The sequence below is a fragment of the Balaenoptera acutorostrata genome, chromosome 10 (genome assembly GCF_949987535.1).
Source record: "Balaenoptera acutorostrata chromosome 10, mBalAcu1.1, whole genome shotgun sequence".
NCBI classification, from domain to species: Eukaryota; Metazoa; Chordata; class Mammalia; order Artiodactyla; family Balaenopteridae; genus Balaenoptera; species Balaenoptera acutorostrata.
The window spans coordinates 9,776,869-9,791,764 of record NC_080073.1 but is presented as its reverse complement, the minus strand read 5'-3'; the positions used below and the strand labels follow the sequence as shown (position 1 = coordinate 9,791,764).

Here is a 14,896-nt window from a genome sequence, read left to right as displayed (position 1 = left end):
TTTCTTTTGTCTATGAATTCTGACCTCGCCTTGATACTGCATCTCACTTGTTCACCTTGGTCTAGGTCAGGTCATGTGATTTCCCTTGAGTCAGCCATGTAGCTTAAAGGAACCCTGTGTTCTGATAGGCTGGCTTGTGTCACACACAGCATCTGGATCCTGCAGTACCACCATCTCCTCATAAACTACAGGAACAGAGTGATGTGGAAGGCAAAACAGTTAATATTCATGACAATAATATCTGTATCAACTATAGGGTGTTACAAAGTCTCATGAGATTATATATGTAAAGTATTTCACCTCCAAAAGCCTGGTATATCGAGAGATTTAATAAAGCAATAATAATAAAAAATAATAGATAACATTCTATAAAATATGTATTAGACAAATTTGACTTGCAATCCACACATAAAATTACTTGGTTCTAAGAAAATGGTTACTACCACTTACAGAATGTTAATGTATTTGGTGTCATACAATTAAAGAAATGAAAGGCAAAGGAAAAAGAGTTGCAATACTTGATGATAATCTTTGTTGTGAGGAATTTAAGGTTGAGTGAAATTCCAGACTTTAAACACATTCAAAATTATTAGTCATTCCTCAGTACTTTGAAATAAATACTATCAAAAATCAGAACTGACGCCCAGCCATCCTAATATGAGCAGAGATGTTACCTAGAGAAGAGATACATGTAAATCACGGAGAGTGGTGCTTCAGAGAATGAGCCTGAATGGATTATTTGACCATTTTTCCTTTTGGGGGGAATCCATATCAATAAAGCTTAATAAGAACTAAGAGTGAAATTGCTGCTGACTGTGAACTTAATAATGCCCCACTGGGAGTTCATTAATATCTCAACAGGTACACTGAAGCATTATCTTAATTGCTCATGATGCTTCCAAAAATTGCCTTTTACAAGTTTTGTGGAAACTCCCCTCTGGAGCAGGTGTTAGTACATTTTGGATTGCCTTTCTTGGCTGTGCAGATTCCCCAGGAACCTGGTGGGGCCGTAAACCTCATTTACCTTTCCAAAGGTAAGAAGTTCCCAGGTGACCGACTTTGTTGTAGGCACTGCCCTTATAATATAAAGAAGAAGAAGAAGCTCAAAACGCATGAAACAAATTTCAGATCTTTCATTTTTTTCTACATAAATGAAATGGTTCTACTTTTTAAAATAAATGTTTAGTATTTATTTTTCATGGCAAGTTCATGTCGGAATAGGAGCAACAGTTTGGATTTTTAAAATATTTGCATTATTGTGATCTAGTCCACATCTGGATTTGGATCTTCAGTTATTTTGACAGATGTTGACACTAAGATGATGCCTAAAGGAGTGTGTTTCCAAGCCTGTGGGATCCCTTTGCCTTTAGAGTGATTATGGGATAAAACTAAATTTAGAAGGGTTCTATCTTGTCAACACTTGGAGAGTAAAAGTGCTTCACACCAAGTTTGTCTCACAGAGTTAGAGTGAACTCTGGGCACTGTGGTGTATGGTTCTTGGAGTTGTCAGGTCTCAGGCATAGAGGAAAAGAAACCAGAGTGAACAATCCCCTAAATGACTCCCTAGGTCCTTTTACCTTTGAACCCCAATCCATTGCCAGCTTGTTCTACCTGCCAGTGATGAAGAAGGAAATCCCAGGGAAAAATGTGCCAGGGAAAAGAAAGAGTGGCAAAAGTGTTTGCTGCTGTGACTTCAGCTGCCCCTCAGAGCCCCTCCCAGGGCAGGGGTAACTCCCAAGTGCTGTGGGTCCCTCTGGCCACACCAACGCTGTGCAGGAGGGATTCTATTTCCTTCAGATTATTTCATTCATTACTTCACTGGCTTACTCTTTTATTCAACAAATAATGATAAGGTTCGTATTCTGTACCCAGTGCAGTGCTATCCAGTCGTGATAAAATGATGAACAAGGTCAGTACTCTCCAGGAAAGGTACGAACAATAAACAGATAAACAGATAACTGTTTAATGAGAGTTGTGACACTTCTAACCAAAGAAAACTAGTGCTCCAGAAAAACTCATCAATTGACTCCTGCTTTCTAGGGCAAATATGGAGCGGTTAGGAGGGAGCCTTGAGCACCTCCTAGTGAGTGGCGTGTGCCACTAATTGGATAGAATTTAACTTTGGATGATTCTTTCAGTCCACCTAAAGAATTCAGTCACCACAATCACTTGTATTGGAGAGGTACAAATATTGATGACTTGAAAGTTTTTACAGTGTGTAGAAGATGTAAGTTACTTAAAGGTCCATTTTGATTTTCTTGAAAGTAGTTTTCCCCAGCCTGTTTCTCTTAGATTTACAGAAATTCTTAAATATGCATAAATATTTTAAAAGTTAAATTAGAGTGAATTGGGTCTTCCTTTTCCTATTTTAAGAATAATGTATAGATTGGGAAAATGTTACATCTGATGACTTGAAGAATGATGGTTTTATTGCTTTTACTGTTTGCTTTACAGTGCTTAAAAGGTGTCAGGAAAGTTGACTTCTACATAAATTTTATTTTATTTTATTTTATTTATTTATTTTTTAACATCTTTATTGGAGTATAATTGCTTTACAATGGTGTGTTAGTTTCTGCTTTATAACAAAGTGAATCAGTTATACATATACATATGTTCCCATATCTCTTCCCTCTTGCGTCTCCCTCCCTCCCACCCTCCCTATCCCACCCCTGTAGGGGGTCACAAAGCACCGAGCTGATCTCCCTGTGCTATGCGGCTGCTTCCCACTAGCTATCTATTTTACATTTGGTAGTGTATATATGTCCATGCCACTCTCTCACCCTGTCACATCTCACCCCTCCCCCTCCCCATATCCTCAAGTCCATTCTCTAGTAGGTCTGTGTCTTTATTCCCGTCTTGCCCTTAGGTTCTTCATGACCTTTTTTTTTTTTCTTTAGATTCCATATATATGTGTTAGCATATGGTATTTGTTTTTCTCTTTCTTACTTCACTCTGTATGACAGACTCTAGGTCCATCCACCTCACTACAAATAACTCAATTTCGTTTCTTTTTATGGCTGAGTAATATTCCATTGTATATATGTGCCACATCTTCTTTATCCATTCATCTCTTGATAGACACTTAGGTTGCTTCCATGTCCTGGCTATTGTAAATAGAGCTGCAATGAACATTTTGGTACATGACTCTTTTTGAATTATGGTTTTCTCAAGGTATATGCCCAGTAGTGGGATTGCTGGGTCATATGGTAGTTCTATTTTTAGTTTTTTAAGGAAACTCCATACTGTTCTCCATAGTGGCTGTATCAATTTACATTCCCACCAACAGTGCAAGAGGGTTCCCGTTTCTCCACACCCTCTCCAGCATTTATTGTTTGTAGATTTTTTGATGATAGCCATTCTGACTGGTGTGAGATGATACCTCATTGTAGTTTTCATTTGCATTTCTCTAATGATTAATGATGTTGAGCATTCTTTCATGTATTTGTTGGCAATCTGTGTATCTTCTTTGGAGAAATGTCTATTTAGGTCTTCTGCCCATTTTTGGATTGGGTTGTTTGTTTTTATGATATTGAGATGCATGAGCTGCTTGTAAATTTTGGAGATTAACCCTTTGTCAGTTGCTTCGTTTGCAAATATTTTCTCCCATTCTGAGGGTTGTCTTTTGGTCTTGTTTATGGTTTCCTTTGCTGTGCAAAAGCTTTTAAGTTTCATTAGGTCCCATTTGTTTATTTTTGTTGTTATTTCCATTTCTCTAGGAGGTGGGTCAAAAAGGATCTTGCTGTGATTTATGTCATAGAGTGTTCTGCCTATGTTTTCCTCTAAGAGTTTGATAGTGTCTGGCCTTACATTTAGGTCTTTAATCCATTTTGAGTTTATTTTTGTGTATGGTGTTAGGGAGTGTTCTAATTTCATAGTTTTACATGTAGCTGTTCAGTTTTCCCAGCACCACTTATTGAAGAGGCTGTCTTTTCTCCATTGTATATTCTTGCCTCCTTTATCAAAGATAAGGTGACCATATGTGCGTGGGTTTCTCTCTGGGCTTTCTATCCTGTTCCATTGATCTATATTTCTGTTTTTGTGCCAGTACCATACTGTCTTGATTACTGCAGCTTTGTAGTATAGTTTGAAGTCAGGGAGCCTGATTCCTCCAGCTCCTTTTTTCTTTCTCAAGATCGCTTTGGCTATTTGGGGTCTTTTGTGTTTCCATACAAATTGTGAAATTTTTTGTTCTAGTTCTGTGAAAAATGCCTACATAACTTTTAAATGATAATTTAAAGGTGTGAGATGTTTTTAACCCTGTTTGGTACTCAACATTAGCAAAACCATTTTTGTGTGATAGGCAAATATTTTAAAAAGAGTAAAGAACAACAAAATACAATGAGGTGAAAATTTGGTCCTACAATAAAGATGAAAATTTTTTTGGTTTTTAAATTGGGGAAAGGAAGGCTCAAAGGGAGACGGGATATTTATTTTCATGTTGCAGAAGTGTAATTACACTAAATTGTCTTCATCAAAAGATCAGTTCTACATTTCTGAAGGAGACTGGCAAGTGGGTAGAGTTTCAGTAGCAGAAAAGGAAAGTATAGCTACGATATCAAGGGGAGTGTGTCAGTTAATCACTAAAGACGACTAATAATAATTTGGTCAGTTTCAGGTACCAGTTATAATACATACTTCAAAATAATTACTCTGTAGACTTAAACATTCGTTTGAAAACAGGTGACTAAATATACAGGATAATAGTTGATAAGTAACAGAGAATATTTCATAGGTTACATACATTCTTGCTGTTCTTCATCTCCTGTTGCTGGGGGGAATTTCCTTATATAGCCATATTTTAATCTCAGAAATGAAATCCATTTGGTTGTTCGTTTCTTATTCTAGCATCATTATATGTATAATGTACAAATAATTACCCTTGAATATAGGATGTGTGTGTGATCCTAAACGGACATATGAGTCTTAAGCTGGTAGGTGTTTCTTATTTATAATGGAAGGGATAAAGCACTTATAGCAATCATTTCAATGGGTAGTGAGGAAATAAATCTGCTTCACCAGGATTTTCATTACTAAAGTTTGGGTCACTGTTTAGAAAATGCATTGCATTGGAGGCATTTCACAATCGCGATGTTTTACCACAGCTACATAAATGCAAATTTAAGTAGAGGGCTGGATGTATCTTTATTTGCACTTGTTCAAAGGTAGAAAGGGATTTTGGCAGGGAAGGCATCTGTGCAACAGCACAAAGATTTTGCATTTCCACAAGTTGAAATTGATGGAAATGTATTGCCATGCTTGGTTTCTTCCTTTTTTATTTCTTGTAAGAAAAGGTATTTCTCTCCCTCCCTCCGTCCCTCCCTCCCTCCTTCCCTCCCTCCTTCCCTTTAATTTTCGTCCAAAGCCTTTATTCAGTTGATTTTTTTCACCTCAAATTTATAACCCTTGAACTATAAATGAAACATAGGAAACTCAATCTTTTCACATATTTGTATAAATTTTAATAAGACATTTATATAAAATGTTTTAACGACAGTCTAAGGGTGACCTGTAAAATTGCTTTCAGTGGCTCTGTAGTCAGTACTATGGACAGAACTTGGCCTAGACTACAGTAATCTAATACCCTTCCTTATTTTATGCTTATTGTTCAAATGTTTTAGCAACAATTCAGGAAAGTATCATAGTTAAGAGTTTAGAAGTTTGCATTAGGCTGTGTCAGGTTTGAGTATTGCTCTGTCTGTCTTACAACTTTGTGACCTAAGGCAAGGTCATAGTCTATTTTCAAGTCTCAATTTCTTCTTTTGTAAAATGATTTAATAATAGTATAGTATGCTAAAGTATAGTGAAGACTTTTTACTATTGGTTAGATAAGGTAATGCATATAAAACTTTTAGTGATAACCAACAAAGACCTACTGTATAGCACAGGGAAATACGCTCAATATTTTGTAATAACCTATAAGGGAAAAGAATCTGAAAATTTTCATATATATATATATATATAACTGAATCACTGTGCTGTACACCTGAAACTAACACGATATTGTAAATCAACTATACTTAAATGAAAATAAATAAGTAAATAAATAAAATTTAAAACATTAAAAATAAACCCCAATCTTTTAGAATATTCTTGCCACATGATGAAGAGTTAAATAAATAGTACATATTATTTCTAAAGCAATAATGATAGGAATATGTAAACATATTTTCTTAGGACAGTGAGGGAAATGTTTTTGCTAATGTGTCACAGAGAACTTGGGAAGTCAAATGTGGAGAATGCATAAACTTAGTAAGAAAACACACACTTTTCTCTCTTCTGATTGTTGTTACCCCATGTATTAAGTACCCACACTGTCCCAGGCATCATGCTAAGCAATGCACATTCGTTATTCCTGCCCTTCAAAACAATCTTATACTAATTAATAATGTAACCAACTCAGTGAGGGGAAATATTCACCACAGTGAACACTAGTGAACAGAAACATGAGGCTTCGATTCCAGATCTTCTCAATACCAAATCCCATTTTATTTCTACTGCACTTCACTAGCCCTATAATTGAGGAGTTACTCAGGTGTAGACCGTCGGGAGACTTGGAGGCTTTCTCACAGTGGCTTTGGATTTCGAGTCAGGAACGGAGAGCCTGCCCCTGGTGGTCATAGAGCAGAACTGCATCAGGGATGGGCTGCATGGAAAATGGTGGGTCATCTACCATCAGGGCAAGACTTGACTGTAATGTTCACCTAGAAAGGCTGGTGGAGAAATGAGCTTTACAGAGGTGGTAACCAGCTTTGAACAATGTCAAATGGGTAAACTTGAGGCAAACTGCCCTGAAAAGAGAAAAGTAGGTTAATATTGAGTAGAATTATCAGGGCTCAAAGAATTAACTTGAGTGTGCCTTTGACATCTTTGGGGCAAAGAATTGCACTGTTGGGCTTTGTCTGAGCAAAGATCAAAACTGGCTTTTAGATACATGAGAAATCTTTACGCTAAAACAAGGGTAAGTGCTGGGAGAGTTTACAACCAGAATTTTGTAGGAGTTGATCATTCTTACAGGTAGATAAATCATACCTATCATAGTCGTCTGCATGCTAGTGTTAAGAGAAACAACTGGAGAGCATTCACTATAAAAGTAACTAGCTTAGAGATCCTGATGTTAGATCCTAAGCCATGCTCCTCATCTATGGCTGCTTCAGGTCTTCTCCTAGAGTATTTGGGATCCTGGGTAAATATTTTTTTTCACGGTTTCTTTCTAAATGCATAATTTTCTTTAACTAAAATCAGCATGTCAGGGCTATTCAGGTAGTCTAATCTCAAATGATCCTGAGAAATAAATACTGTGCCAGTCAAGAGGAATAATCTGCTCATTAAATTGTCCTCTTGGAACCAGGGCCCTGCTCTAGGATGATCTATATAGGCACAAGTTCTAGAACTCCTTGAGACATCTGGTTAATCCCACGTGCAGTAGAGGGTCAGAGAATTCTCTAAAGGCAAAAAAATGGGAATCAGAGGTCCATGTGGCTCCACTCAATCAGGACTGTCAGCTCTCTCTCAGCATCCAAATGAAACTTACAGAATTTTGAGAAAGGCCCTCCGGAGTGCCAGAGGAGCTGAAATGATGGTGTTGGGGCAGGGAACCCCCTTACCTGGGTCTAAGGGTGTTAGTGAGCTATCAATACTTCGTAATGTTCTTGTGAAGAATAAAATAATGCATGCAGCTTACTTAGATATTTCCTCATAGGTGATCAGCACTCAATCAATGTTAGATGGCTAATGACGTCTACCAGTATTCATGAGATGTGTCAACTAAACCAATCTCTATACACGCTCCAGTTAGGCTGTTGTGTCTTTTGTTTCTATTAATGTATAAGAAGTAAAGCATGATTCACAGTGTTAGCCAGAATGGTTAAAATTATTTTTCCTCCCAACCATCATGCTCTATGTAATTCCCATTCCATCCCCATTCCTTTCTCCAAGAGGAGAAAAAAAGGCCAAAGCATAAAAGTAGATGCTTCTTGTGCTGTTAAGAGGTGGTTGGTTGCATTTAGGTGGTCTACACTTCCATGCTATGTGTGGCAAAACACACTTCCTCTTTGGAGCTCAAGCCCTGTATTTTAAGTAAATTGTCATAAGTATGCGTGAATCTCTCACATCCTGATGGTGTGCCCTCATGTGGTGATTTCTTATCTTTTCAGATCCCCCAGATTAGTTACGCATCAACAGCACCCGAGTTAAGTGATGACCGTCGCTATGACTTCTTCTCTCGTGTGGTCCCGCCCGATTCCTTCCAAGCCCAGGCCATGGTAGACATCGTAAAGGCCCTGGGTTGGAATTATGTGTCTACTCTCGCGTCGGAAGGAAGTTATGGAGAGAAAGGTGTGGAATCCTTCACGCAGATTTCCAAAGAGGCAGGTAGGAAGAGATTGCAATGATCAAGATGACCCTCTTTGAATGTCTGCGGCTTGTAGAGCTCTTTCAATCTTTATTAGACAAACACTATTGGTAATTGCCCTATCCCTACGCTCACGTTCCCCCTTGACTGTGAAGTAAATTTGCAAAGTCTTCATTTAAAACGCTTTGTTGTTCTGGAAGAGAATATTTTCAAAACTGTGAAACTGAAATCCCTTTAAGTATTAGTGGAAGAAATGGAGAGAAAAAAATAGATACTAAAATTGATATCTGACTTCTGTGTAATAGATAGTAGTGTGGATTGCAGGCTGTATATGGAAACATGAGCAAGTGTGGCTAAATGTGCCTCTTCATGTGTCCTTTCTCTCCGCCACTCTCCAAAATGGAGAGAATTGTTTAAATTATGAGAACCCAACCACAGGGACACTTTGCTTCGAAGGGGAATGACACTGAGGGCTCTGAATGACTTGGCCAAAACAAAATTAAGTAAATTATCCAAGCAGTAGAATGTACTTAGACAAATAGTCTTTGAAACTTTAGATTCTTTTGAGAAAGACAGTTCTGTTAGGTGGCATTTAGAGAAGATTCTTTTATGTATGTTTATTAAGCTCAAAATGGAGGTAATGGGTTCGAATGTTTGGCCAGCTGGCTTCCATCGGGCAGATTTTGAAAAAACGAGACAAAATCTTCAAACTTAGGAATCATGACAATAAATATGCAGGCTTCCCCATATAGAAATATTGGATCTAGTAAACATTTTTTTTTTTTAAATGCATGCTTGGATATTCCTAAAAAGCTCTTAGGCTAAAGTCTTGTCGTCAGTTTTGATGGTAAGAATATTATCCAACTTGTCATTGACCAGAATAGTTAACTAACCATAAAGCAAACAAACAAGCAAGGCAGTAGAAACAGAGATTCTTTTCACGAGGAAAGATGCCATAAATCCTGAAGACATGGCTTTGAGTATTTTGCTTTCAGACTACAGGCATCCTCAGGCATGTAATGCTCCCGCATATAGATGGTGTGTCTTTACATGGCTACTGAAAGAAGGAAGCCCCGACTTGTTTATGAATCTTGTGCTTTTAACTCAGCACCTTATCATGATCTCTAATTTGAAAATTTCATTGGAGGGCTGGGTCAGTCTTGTACTCTTCCTTCTGGCTGAAGTACTGTCACTGTTAACACCTTTGACTGCCGAGCTCCTAGTCATTTACAGGGCTCATCCTAAACGCCATTTCTAGGTTCAAGCAAACATGCACACAAAACTTCCTGGATTCTGTCTGCTTGGTCTTGTGTTTCTAGTGGCTCCTCCCACAATAGTTATCACTCATTAGCATAATTTGCTGCTGTTGTTGATTTCTGTCTTGTCCCATAGACTCTAAGAGAGATGGTGTCTGTCTGAGTCACGACTGTAGTCCCAGCTGCTTTGTTTCTAAGGGAAACATTTCTGGTATAATTCAGCGAGAAACTTTCTGATTAGGGAAGAAATCTTAACTCTGGCCTTGTGTCTTGCGTGCTGTGACTTATAAGACTCATTAACAACGGAATTCATGAATCTTTAAAGAAAAGCCTAACCACTTTTGATAGCTACGGGTTTGTTTCTTTGACTACTGCTTTGACCACAATAATGTGAGAGGCCCACTTAAAGACATATCTAAAATATGGGCGTAATAGCCAATAGGTAAGACAAGATGAAGAGAAAATATGGGTAAAATAGCAAGATAAAGCTCAGAAATAAAGTTCAAATACCTTCTTGTTCTACATAATTGCTGCAAGTGGATCTCAAATTTAATACTGCACTTTGTACTGGACAAAGCAAAAGGACACTAACCATTTTGTTACAAAATGTACAGTGTTCAGAAGGTCAAAATCATGTTGATTGTTCAGTAAGGACAGGATCAAGACAAATGTTGGCCTTTATAAAAGACTGTATTTTATAGACAGGTAAGTCGTGAGTTTCGTAAGGTCGTTTATTCCTGGTGTCGCTTAGTGAAAACTTAAGATATGAGTCTGCTGTATGACTCTTCAAAAAGGAAAAGTTTTGGTAATATGGTCTGAGCTCCCCAGCTCATAATTTTAGCTAATCATATCAATATATTGAAATGACCCAACTCAAAAATAAAATTGTATTATTGGCAGCCATTTTGGATGAAATCCTTCAACCTGAAAGCCTTTGAATTTGGGGATGAGTGTAACTAAACAGCCAGCTGCCGAAATGCCAGAAAACGTTGAGGGTTCAGGTAATGTCTTGCAATCAGTTCTTCTTCACCTTAAGTATTATGATAGTTGATGTGTATTGATATTAAATTTCTTTGGAACCGTAGCATATGTGCAATTAATTTAAGTGAGTTCACTTTTGTGCTTAACAAACACCCCTGCATTCAACTCCCTACCCATCCCTTCAAAAAAGAGGAAATAAAGAGGAGGGAAAATTGTAATTGAAATGGAGTATGGTAAGTTTACTAAGTGTGTGTATTACTTCAAAAAAAACCTGAGATGGGAAACATGATTCCATCATTTCTTCAGTGGGTGTCACTTCTGTGGGCCTCTCATATCGTGAGCATCTTGCTAACCCAAAGGTGATTCCAGTGTATAGAGATACAGGTTCATATTCCACGACCTCTAAGAAGAATCCAACTACTTCCTCTGATTTTTAGTCAAAGAAACAGCAATATATTCTAATTCAGAATACAAAGAAAAAGAACTTTTATAGCTACTTTATTTATTTATTTATTTATTTTTGGCTGTGTTGGGTCTTCGGTTCGTGCGAGGGCTTTCTCTGGTTACGGCAAGTGGGGGCCACTCTTCATCGCGGTGCGGGGACCGCTCTTCATCGCGGTGCGCGGGCCTTTCACCACCGCGGCCCCTCCCGTTGCGGGGCACAGGCTCCAGACGCGCAGGCTCAGCAGCTGTGGCTCACGGGCCCAGCCGCTCCGCGGCTTGTGGGATCTTCCCAGACCAGGGCTCGAACCCGTGTCCCCTGCATTAGCAGGCAGATTCTCAACCACTGCGCCACCAGGGAAGCCCAAAAGAACTTTTAAAATTTGCCCTTTTGGAATTTCGGGGAAGTATGCATACTTAGGGAATTTTAGGGAATTTTCAAGGGTAAGTTTGAATGTTTACTTTTTTCCTTTCCCTGCTGCTTCTAGAACCTTACCCTCAAGAAAGATACAAGCCAAGGTGTATCTGTGGGAGAGGTAGTGTGGCATATACATAAGCAAGCACTGAGGTATCAGAAAGACCTGGATTTGAATAATGGGCTCCATTGCTTCTGTGCTGTACAACTTTTGACACATGATTGAACTTTCCAAGCCTCAGATTCCTAATATAGAGAATGAGATTAATGATGATCAATTTGGCAAAATAAATAAGATCATGTATGGGGAACACAACACCCAGTGACACCTAATTCTTAGTGTTCCGCACTAGTTTCCTATAAATCAGTAGCATTATTGCTTGAGTTTCAAAAGTTTGAAAATAACTAGTGATAGATAACATTTGCCTTTAGTTGTAACTCAAAGGTTATTTATATATATATATATATATATATACACACACATATATTTATGTATGTACTAGAATAGCTGAGTTGCTATTCTTTTTCTTAATTTGAATAATATTTATTTATCTATTTTTGGGGTTTTTTGTTCTGGGGATGTATGTTTATTCCTTTTTAAATTTAATTTAATTTTTTTATACAGCAGGTTCTTATTATCTATTTTATACATATTAGTGTATATATGTCAATCCCAATCTCCCAATTCATCCCACCACCACCCCCCGCCCCTGCTTTCCCCCGTTGGTGTCCATACGTTCTCTACATCTGTGTCTCTATTTGTGCCTTGCAAACCGGTTTATCTGTACCATTTTTCTCGATTCCACATATACGCGTTAATATACGATATTTGTTTTTCTCTTTCTGACTTACTTCACTCTGTAGGACAGTCTCTAGGTCCATCCACGTCCCTACAAATGACCCAGTTTCGTTCCTTTTATTGGCTGAGTAATATTCCATTGTATATATGTACCACATCTTCTTTATCCATTCGTCTGTCATTTAGGCATTTAGGTTGCTTCCATTACCTGGCTATTGTAAATAGCGCTGCAACGAATATTGGGGTGCATGTGTCTTTTTGAGTTATGGTTGCTATTCTTACTAATATGCTTCCATCATATAAGAAACGTAACAAGGAAAGGAAGTGAGCTATTCAGATTGTCCTATGTATGTGGTGTGTGTTGTGTGAGGGTGGGGGGAGAGCACGAGCATAAGCTCGATGTTGTTTCTGTGTTCTGCTGGAAGGTTCCAAGGAGTTATTTCCATTCTTTCTAAACAGTTTGACTTTGAAGATTGTGGTTCTTCTTCTTTATAAATGTCTGTAAGAGTTTCACTCTGTTAAAATGCTTTAGTTCCAAAGTTTAGACTTAAGTCCTGAACCAAAGGCTGCTTGTAAAACTGGAGCCTGAAAGATCTCCACTATGCATGTAGGCATAGAACATGGGGTGCACGCTCCTTTGCCAGACTCTGATAGAACAATCAAGACAATGATGTCAGAAAAAGAAGCCATCCTTCAGCAGGGGGCCATCTAATTTGTCTGGGACATGAAGACTTACAGTTTCTCTAAGCTGTCAGAAAACCTCAATAATTTTCCTCTCATGTATAGTCATGAGATATTTAAATATGCCTGGATGCTGCTCCTTGTTGAACTTGCAGAAAGGACTGTAACATGATTTTCTCAGATGATGAGATTTTTGTAAAACAGTTATATTTGCAAAAATCGCCCTCTATATTTGAATGGATGCACATGCAGTATCGACAAAAGCAATTTATTGATTAGTATCACAGAGAATGAGAGACTATTCACTCCCAATATGCTTTAAAATTCATGTCAACATAATAAACTAAACAGAGTAAATTAGACATAAAGACTCCTTTTTCTAAGTGAGGGGCAAAGGAAATGCTTATGATATTGTAAGTCACTAATATAGTCCAGATCATTTGAACCAAATTTGGGTCAAGGTTTACGAGAGTAAGGACATCACATACAACTCTTCTCGTCTGCCAGACAATTTTCAGGAGAATCCCATGACCACTGCTTCACAATATGACAAAAATAGTCATGATTTGTTACTGCCATGGTGTCGTGAGACTTATCAACTGTTCAAAACCAGAAAGAATATTTGAGCTATCTTTTGATATTTCATGCCAATCACTTAATACAGTTATTTCAGTTATTCTCATTATTAATCAGGTAAACTCTAGAACTTGTTTTTATTTAATACTTTATCTTGACCTAGAATATTCTTACCTAGCATAACTAAGTGAAGATTTAATTGACTATTAGTAACTATTATTCAGTCCTCCATTTTTTCTAGACCTTAGGAACTAGTTGGATTTGTTCATTATAGGATTCTGTTCTTATTCTTATTCTTTGCTTCACAGATGTAGTGCTCTCTTTCCTTGGGTTGTTGTCAGTCTTCCCCACCTGACTGTAACCTCTGTGAGGTCAAGGACTTTGCCTTGGGACCCTATCATCTAGCCTAACTTTTGGCGTTTACAAGGCATTCAGCAACAATTTGTTAAAGGAAAGAGAAAAGGAAGGAACAGTTGTATTTTTCCCTTTGCCTTTTAGGGAGAAAAAGGCATGTAGAGGGAGGACTTATGATACATAATTTTTAGGATATATAATTTTGTGACTTGTGGGTCACAAAAATTGTATCCTAGATCTGTTTGCTCTGGTACATCACAGTTACCCCCGCCCTAAATCTACTTTATTCTTCCGTGTTACTGTCCCCACACAAAATTTACAGCAGTGTGAGGCAGCAAGGCTATAATTCCCAATACCCCCACTTATGTATCTATGTTAAATTTGAGGATTTTCCAGTTTTTTTTTTTTTTTTTTTTTTTTTGGCTCTGTCTGTATCATGGTGAATATAGAAAATTCTGAGACCTTTTAATGTCTGGTTGGAGTGTTTCCTGAATGAACTGTTCAGCGGTCCCAGCTTAAGTACAGGTGTTGAATAAGGACTTAATTTCAAAATACAAAATCACAAGCACTCTCATGATATCATCTATTTTCAGTTGTGCTTAAAACTAAACTGTAAGTTCCTCAATAAGAAGCTTTATTATTTTATTTTAATTTCTGGACCCTCAGTGGTTAGCACCACATTTTAGATTTTAACCCATACTGGATCTTTTAGCACATCTTGAGCATGTCCCCTCATCCCCATTATCTTTACAGTTACTTTAGTTCTGGGCTCCACTTTAATCACCGTGATTCACAGCTACAGTTACTCATGCCTCCAGATTAGCTCCTCCAATATAGTATCCATTTTACTAAAATGATCATCTTTCTAAAATACAAATAAAGCCATTCTATTATCTGTTCCTGGCTTCCCTTACCCCAGAGGATTGAGTAAAACGTGTCTAGCATGGAATATAGGTCCTTTCTGACCTGGTGTCTGATTTAATCACCCATCTCACTCCACACTAGGCCTGCCATCTTTAATTCCCACCTCAGGTCCCCATACA

The 14,896-nt window shown here is 37.8% G+C and overlaps 1 protein-coding gene across 1 annotated transcript in view; it reads left to right on the top strand.

Annotated features, from left to right (window-relative positions):
• The window catches only part of GRM7 (glutamate metabotropic receptor 7), an 818,732-nt gene that overhangs the window by 269,886 nt on the left and 533,950 nt on the right, over positions 1-14,896 (top strand). Inside the window, exon 2 of the mRNA XM_057555658.1 lies at positions 8,154-8,370. Coding sequence (XP_057411641.1) covers positions 8,154-8,370 — 217 coding nt within the window. The remainder of the gene's footprint in view (positions 1-8,153; positions 8,371-14,896) is intronic.